Source organism: Taudactylus pleione, unplaced genomic scaffold (genome assembly GCF_031769625.1).
Source record: "Taudactylus pleione unplaced genomic scaffold, aTauple2 ptg000016l, whole genome shotgun sequence".
NCBI lineage: Eukaryota > Metazoa > Chordata > Amphibia > Anura > Myobatrachidae > Taudactylus > Taudactylus pleione.
Genome location: NW_028284418.1, coordinates 3,519,973 through 3,528,431, shown reverse-complemented (window position 1 = coordinate 3,528,431; position 8,459 = coordinate 3,519,973). Strand labels below are relative to the sequence as shown.

The window sequence follows — 8,459 nt, the reverse complement described above, 5'->3', positions numbered from 1 at the left end:
CACTGCCACTTATATTTACATATAAAATAGTGAACTATATATAGCAGCCCTCAATTACCTTTTTTAAGAATAAATGGTTATTAGTTCCTGATGAATACGGTTTCTATTTCATCAATATGGCCAATGACTTCTGTTAATTCAAAACCACAATCCCTATTCATAGCTATGCTGTGATAGGCTCAGAATCCCATAGCTGTACCTGGAGTTGCCTACCCTATGCTATACAATGGACTTTATACAGTGACATTCACACATTAAAAAGCAGTAGGCTGCATGCTTCAGTTATAGCTTACTCATTATACTGAGGAGGAAGGAGATATTAAAACTTTCAAATTGTGTTATTAGCCCCCTGCCCTTTGTGGGGTTAACTGAAGTCAAACAGGAGGAGCGGCCGTGACTACCTGTAGGTCTTGAGGGGAGTCACAATGATGTCACTGTGATGTCAGGAAGCTTGTGCAAGCTCATGAGGAGGAGGCGTGCAGGCAGGACGGGAGAGGAACTAACAGCACTCTCCTGCTTACTGCTCAGATTAAACAGAAGTCATTCAGCAGCAGAAGCCCTTTCTCTGACCAGGGCTAGGCTGCTCTCCTGGGATAACGTCCTCCTTTTATTCTGCTCCCACACCTGGGCACACGCATACTCAGGAGAAGCCCGCTGCACAACGTGCCAGGTAAGAGGATTGCACTATGCGGATCACCCATGCTGGAAACACTGTTATTCGTTTGTGTTGTGCTGCAACTTATTTCCCCCTGCAACTCTGCTTTGGATGAGAGCGGGTTAAGTATGAATGAGTTCTTAGAATTATTATATAAATAAAATAGCTTAGTTAGTAGCACAAAGGACTATAGTGTGAGCATAAATTGCGGGATCCGTTTCAAACACATCCCAACTCCCAGCAGAGTCGTTCACAAGCAAGGGACGTCCTAATGAGGCAAAGCCGGGGGCTGATTTTCCACTGAGGGGGAGATGTCTGCTTATAAACCTGCTGACTTTTTTTTTACTTATGTAGAAGAAGTAAAAGGCAACATTCATGACATATGTGCAACTGCTACATAAACCTGCGTAGTATGTTCCTGCATGTGTAAGGAGACTACTCATCAAATTACCGACTACACAGCCCCAAATATACTGCAAACAGGGCAAATAGAACTGGCAAAGGGCACCTCTGATATACTGTATGCAGTGCTTTTCTATCTATGATAAATGTGTCTGTACTCGCCTAAAGTCGCGGGGTGTTACAATATTAGAGTAACCTACACACCGGGGATAAGTGCAGAGAGGGTTACTTCAGTCTCTTCTGAAATTATTTATCTGATTCTCTTCCTGATGCTTTAACTAGTTATAAGAATTAAAAAAGACCCCCCCCCCCACACACACACACACACAGAAAAAAAAGATAAACAAAAAGGTTCCGCTGCTGAATACTACTGACCACAAACAAAGCGCTAGATATATGTATACAAAGAGGTGAGATTTCTGTGCTCGCCATTCATTGATATATGTATAATAGAAGTGGTGAGATGGCAGTGCCCACCTCTGATTGATATATGTATAATAGAAGTGGTGAGATGGCAGTGCCCACCTCTGATTGATATATGTATAATAGAAGTGGTGAGATGGCAGTGCCCACCTCTGATATATGTATAATAAGAGGTGAGATGGCTGTGCCCACCTCCTGATTGATATATGTATAATAAGAGGTGAGATGGCTGTGCCCACCTCCTGATTGATATATGTATAATAAGAGGTGAGATGGCTTTGCCCACCTCCTGATTGATATATGTATAATAAGAGGTGAGATGGCTGTGCCCACCTCCTGATTGATATATGTATAATAAGAGGTGAGATGGCTGTGCCCACCTCTGACTGATATATGTATAATAGAAGTGGTGAGATGGCAGTGCCCACCTCTGATATATGTATAATAAGAGGTGAGATGGCTGTGCCCACCTCTGATTGATATATGTATAATAAGAGGTGAGATGGCTGTGCCCACCTGCTGATTGATATATGTATAATAAGAGGTGAGATGGCTGTGCCCACCTCCTGATTGATATATGTATAATAAGTGGTGAGATGGCTGTGCCCACCTCCTGATTGATATATGTATAATAAGAGGTGAGATGGCTGTGCCAACCTCCTGATTGATATATGTATAATAAGAGGTGAGATGGCTGTGCCCACCTCCTGATTGATATATGTATAAGAAGAGGTGAGATGGCTGTGCCCACCTCCTGATTGATATATGTATAAGAAGAGGTGAGATGGCTGTGCCCACCTCCTGATTGATATATGTATAATAGAAGTGGTGAGATGGCAGTGCCCACCTCTGATTGATATATGTATAAGAGGTGAGATGGCTGTGCCCACCTCTGATTGATATATGTATAATAGAAGTGGTGAGATGGCAGTGCCCACCTCTGATTGATATATGTATAATAAGAGGTGAGATGGCTGTGCCCACCTCCTGATTGATATATGTATAATAAGAGGTGAGATGGCTGTGCCCACCTCCTGATTGATATATGTATAATAGAAGTGGTGAGATGGCAGTGCCCACCTCTGATATATGTATAATAAGAGGTGAGATGGCTGTGCCCACCTCCTGATTGATATATGTATAATAGAAGAGGTGAGATGGCTTTGCCCACCTCTGATTGATATATGTATAATAGAAGAGGTGAGATGGCTGTGCCCACCTCTGATATATGTATAATAGAAGAGGTGAAATGGCTGTGCCCACCTCTGATATATGTATAATAGAAGAGGTGAGATGGCTGTGCCCACCTCTGATATATGTATAATAGAAGAGGTGAAATGGCTGTGCCCACCTCTGATATATGTATAATAGAAGAGGTGAGATGGCTGTGCCCACCTCTGATATATGTATAATAGAAGAGGTGAGATGGCTGTGCCCACCTCTGATACATGATGCAGATGTGTACTCATACACCTAGTCTCAAAATGCCATGTGGCTAGAGATGCCTGGATGTGACTAGGACACACCAGGAGGCTGCACTGATTAATTTGATATGTGACACTTGTATAACTGTGTGCAATACAGTCTGTAAACACACAGATATACCAGTGTCACATATCAAATGAACCAGTGCAGTCTCCTGGTGCGTCTTTTGCACATCACATTGCGACAGACGCGTTTTCGGATGAAAATGACGCAAACAAAGATGCTCAGCGCAAGCCGAGTCGCACAGGACCTAGAGCGCCCAGAATGCAGTGACTGTAGCAATAGTATATGAGAATACATCTGTATATACTATAATACTATAGAAGATGTGAGATGGCTGTGCCCACCTCTGATACAGTATGTGTACTGTAGCTGAGGTTAGATGGCTGTGCCCACCTCTGATACAGTATGTACTGTAGATGAGGTGAGATGGCTGTGCCCACCGCTTAAACAGTAGGTGTACTGTAGATGAGGTGAGATGGCTGTGCCCACCTCTGATACATTGTGTACTGTAGACGAGGTGAGATGGCTGTGCCCACCGCTGGTACACTGTGTACTGTAGATGAGATGAGATGGCTGTGCCCACCTCTGATAGCTGTATTATAGAACTTATAGAAGAGATGAGTTGCCTGTGCTGTCTGATCTATGTATAATATAGACGGGTGGCTGTGACCACCTCTGATACAGTATATGTAATTGTATTATAGAAGAGGTAGCACAATAAACACATGTTGTTTAGTGCAACCTCCAGGGTGTTGTCTATTTTTTACTCTCTCTACATTACATTACATTGAACTTGGCACCAGGACCTTAATCTTTTCTGATTTCTTTTGGATGAGTGCCTGTTTTAAAATATATACTGTGTGTATGTGTGTGTGTGTGTGTGTGTGTGTGTGTGTGTGTATGTATAATATATTTATATTTTCTCTCTCTCTCTATGACACACACGGTATATGTCGATCAGGTTGCCACCACAGTTGTGGTAATATAATCCATGAATGGATGGCAGGGCGCGCATGTGAATTGAAATGAACCCGAACTGTTAACTATGAAAACAGCACGTACATACATCTGATCTGTGTTCCAGGATGAAGTGAGAGTTATAATATTTATGTCTCTCATCTCTATGTATTAGGTGGTGAGTGTTCTGTTTCTCATGTCTATGACTAATGGCCTCCATACTCTAGCGCCGGATGTCGTGTTCCTGTGATCCAGAGATGCCGGGTTGCTGGATCAATTTCTCTGATTTGCCGATCACGATCAAAATATGATCATGATTTGCAAATCGGTGAAATTTAACACGGAGAATTGCACCGATCTTCCGGCGAACCACGGGACATTGATGGTCGGCAGTTCCACAGGATCTGACGATACATCGCCTGTATGGGGGCCTTTAGAAGAAGGAATATTAGCCATTTAATTTTTAAGAGTAAATGACTAATATTTGTTGTATAAAAAGAAAACAATTATCTCCTAAAGAGGTCAAGTAGTAAATGCCTCTCGTGAAAATACTCTGGAGAAGCTCTTCAATATTTCTAATACTTGACATTTGTTTACAAATGTACTCTTTGTGAACATTTACGTGTTGACAGTGGGCCTTTTGACACACGTTCCATATATTTGTTTTCAATTTAAAAACCGCTCCTAGACCTCCAAATTTCTGTGAGATTTGATGTGAGATATATATCACCAACCAATCAACTTCTAACTTACATTTTGCAGGCTGTGTTTAAGAAATGATAGTTTGGAGCTGATTGGTTGGTGATTATATATTTCACAACTGTATCTCACATCAAGCTTTGATACATATGCCCCTTAAGGTGCCCATCCACTTAAAGACATGAAAATGACTGCACGATTACGACATTGCAATTGTGCAGTCGTTTGTCAGTCTATGATGTGCCTACACTGAACGAGCAGTCGTTCAGTATAGGCACATCAATCATCTGCAAACATGCTGAATTTGACGTTATCAGGTTGTCCAGCATGTTTGCCTGATGATAGATACCTAAACGACCAGCGGGAGCGCGCATTGCTGGCCGTTTTAGACATTTTTTTTAAATGATGTGCAAACAGATTTGCAAACTATTATTGAACGTTATCGTTCAATCGCTCAATTTAATCGTCTAGTGGATGTGCACCTTTAGGACTTGACTACATACTGATTACAATGTGGCACAGACTTCTTGAAGTGGGAAGAACTGGAAGAAGTAATTTTTTAAAATGAATAAATAAATAATCAACTGCTTACAAATAAAATTAACAAAACTTGTGTAAAACAAGTTTCGCCAGCTAAAGCCGCGTATCCCTTGCAGATATAAATGAGCGATTGAAAGATAATGACATCGTTATCGTTCAATCGCTCATTAATCATGCATAGATCGGGCAGTTTAATGCCGGAAATGACCAGTGATGCGCGCTCCCGCTGGTCGTTTCCGACATCAATAATCAATCATCACCTGAACATGCCGGTCAATCTGCCGATAACGACAGATTGACAATGTTCAGGGATGAGGGAGGCTGCCTGCACTGAACGACTTATCGTTCAGTGTAGGCACTGCAGGGGAAGAGGAATGACTGTGCGATTACAACGTTGTAATTGTACTGTCGTTCCACTATCTGCAATTGGATACGTGGCTTAAGGGTGTTCATATTAATTATTAATAATATGGAAATAATTGTCTTGTATTCCTTTTTTTATTATTTTTATAAATACAAAAAAAAATCATCAAAATACTATTTTGTCCTAAGTAATTTGCATACCACAGTTTGATGGATGAATGTTTTTCATGGAATCTGAATGGAGTATTGTTGGGTGATCTGCAGTGTTTGTGGGTTACAATAAACATTGGGATGCAGTGTATTTCTGATATAACTGTGTTACACATTAGAGCAGAGGAATACTAGGATGCATGTAAAGGCCCCATACATCAGCAATTGATTGCAGCAATAGTGCAATTTGCAATCGATTGTGTATAAAAATCTTTCCCCTTTTCAATCGATTGTGGCAATTCTGCAATCGATTGAATAAGGGAAAGATTTTTGTACACAATCGATTGCAAATTGCATGATTGCACTAGTATAAACAGTAGGTAACATTGTGTAATGTGTAGGGATAAATGGTGTGAATGTAGTGATATTATTGCACAACTTGAGGGATCCAGTACTGTTTTTTTTTTTTTTTGTGCATAATGATGGACAAAGCGCTAAGTAGAGTAATGTGTAGGTTGTAAGTGGTGGTAAAATAGTGATATTGGTGTAGAATATGCGATAGATTGTATCTGTAGAACTGGTTTATCTGTGCATAGTGTGGGACTTAGAGCTAATGTGTGTGTTAAATAGCTGGTTAATATAGTATAATGTTTGCTTTGTACTATAGTGTGTAATTATATTACTGTAGAAAAAGAGGAGGTTGGTGTAATAGTATAGATGAGTACAATGAATGTAGTGTATGTAAAGCTGTTAGCATGCAATAAATGACATATGTATGGGTAATAATTTATCTTTTCATCCAAAACTGATCAGATTGAGGATGACTGAGGTGTGTATTGCAATTGTGCGATGAAAGCTGTATGTGTAAAGCTGTTATTGTGGACAGTGTAATGTGTGATTGTTTACTAGGCACTCATCTAGTAATGTGTGTGGAATTATTGTATGTAGTTGTTTCTGTTCATGGTGGAGGTAAATTGAGTAAGAGTGGTCTAGGAAGATAATGTTTGTCTTCCATCAGTGCATTAGGTAGAATACATATCTGATATCTGTACATTATAAATAGAATAAGCTGTACCCTGAATCGAACTTGCATTTCGAAATCAGTGCCTTACGTTTACATTAATATTAGTTTTTTGATTGTTTACTTTTTTTTTTTATAAAAAAAATTAAATCAAAATTAATATTTTTTAATTAAAAGTTGTACGTTTTTTTTTAAATAACATTTTAAGTGCTAATACAATTTTAAAAAGTTATCAGGTTGTTTTACATTTGCAATATAAAAAATGGCAATATTTTAAATTGGATATGTTCAAATTGTCACAAACTTGGTAGAACGCACTCGAACAAGGTCAGACCTGTTCAGCTTTTTTTTTTTAAATGGATGTAAAGTTGAAGAAACTCCAATGAATTTTAGAACCGATTCACCAAACTGGTTTGAGAATCAAACTGCAGCTGAAACATCTCTAATTAGGAAGATAGTTTCTCTTAAGGCCCCCATACATCAGCGACTGATTGCCACGATCCTGCAAACCGGCATTGTAGGATCGCTGAAATCCAACATGTTGGATTTCGCAGAAATGCCGATCACGATCAAAAAATTATCGTGATTGGTGAAAATTAACATGTAAAATTTCACCGATCCTGCGACGGATCACAGAACATCGATGGCCACCGATCGGCGTTTCCGATCGCAGGATCGCGCAATCCCTCTTCAGATGTATGGGGGCCTTAAGATAAGAGATCTGTGATCACACATTTGTGGGTGTGTGTGCATTATGAGGTATGTTGGTATTGCCGCATTAGTGTATTAAGAGGACCCCCAGATATTTGTGTCCCGTATATGTTTGTGTTATCAGAATCAGCATCACCTTTATTGCCAAGTATAAACGCATATACACAAGGAATTTGACTCCGATAACCCCTGGCCAAGTACTTAGTTGAACACTTCATTCATACATGCACAATATACAAAAACCATAATAAAAAATTTAGACCATAAAACATATAAGATAAAACAGGTGAACTATAATGAGCTACATCTAGTTATGAGTTAAGCAACAAAATTGCTTTGGGAAGAAACTATTTAAATGTTTGGAGGTCTTAACCAGGCAAGATCTGTATCGCCTGCTTGATGGAAGATGCCGAAACAGACGATGACCGGGGTGGGCTTTGTCCGCCACAATATTTCCGGACCGTTCCCTAACCCTAGACAGGTAGAATTCTTGAATAGGAGAAAGATCAACTCCTATGATCCTTTCTGCAATCCTGACCACTCTCTGTAGTCTAGCCTTGTCCCGTTCACTAGCTGCACCTAACCACACAATTATTGAGGAACAGAGGACAGACTAAATTATTGCTGAATAGAAGATAATCATTAATTCCCTTGAGCTGTCGTGGAAATACAACTGCTGATGCGCCCTCTTGATGATGGAGTCAACGTTCTTTTCCCATTTTAAGTCTCTGGAAATGATGGAGCTCAAAAATTTAAAAGAGCCCACCACCGACACAGCAGCATCAGCTAAGATCAGAGGTGATGCACTGACAGACTGCTTTCTAAAGTCAATGATCGTCTCAACTGTCTTAGAAGGATTTAACTCAAGTTGTTCTGGCTGCACCACTGTGCCAACTGATCCTCCTCTCTTCTGTAGGCGGACTCATCCCCTCCTTTTATCAATCCGATGACCGTGGTGTCATCCGCAACTTTCAAAAGTTTGACCGATGGGTCCCCAGAGGTGCAATCATTTGTATACAGAGAAAAAAGCGGCGGGGAGAGAACACAGCC

At 40.3% G+C, this 8,459-nt stretch overlaps 1 protein-coding gene across 1 annotated transcript in view; it reads left to right on the top strand.

Annotated features, from left to right (window-relative positions):
* The first annotated feature begins 443 nt into the window (after positions 1-443).
* The window catches only part of LOC148540874 (G protein-coupled receptor family C group 5 member C-like), a 42,425-nt gene continuing 34,409 nt past the window's right edge, over positions 444-8,459 (top strand). The window contains exon 1 of the mRNA XM_088474505.1: positions 444-670. Within this exon, the coding sequence (XP_088330631.1) occupies positions 464-670 (207 nt within the window). The 5' untranslated portion in view covers positions 444-463. The remainder of the gene's footprint in view (positions 671-8,459) is intronic.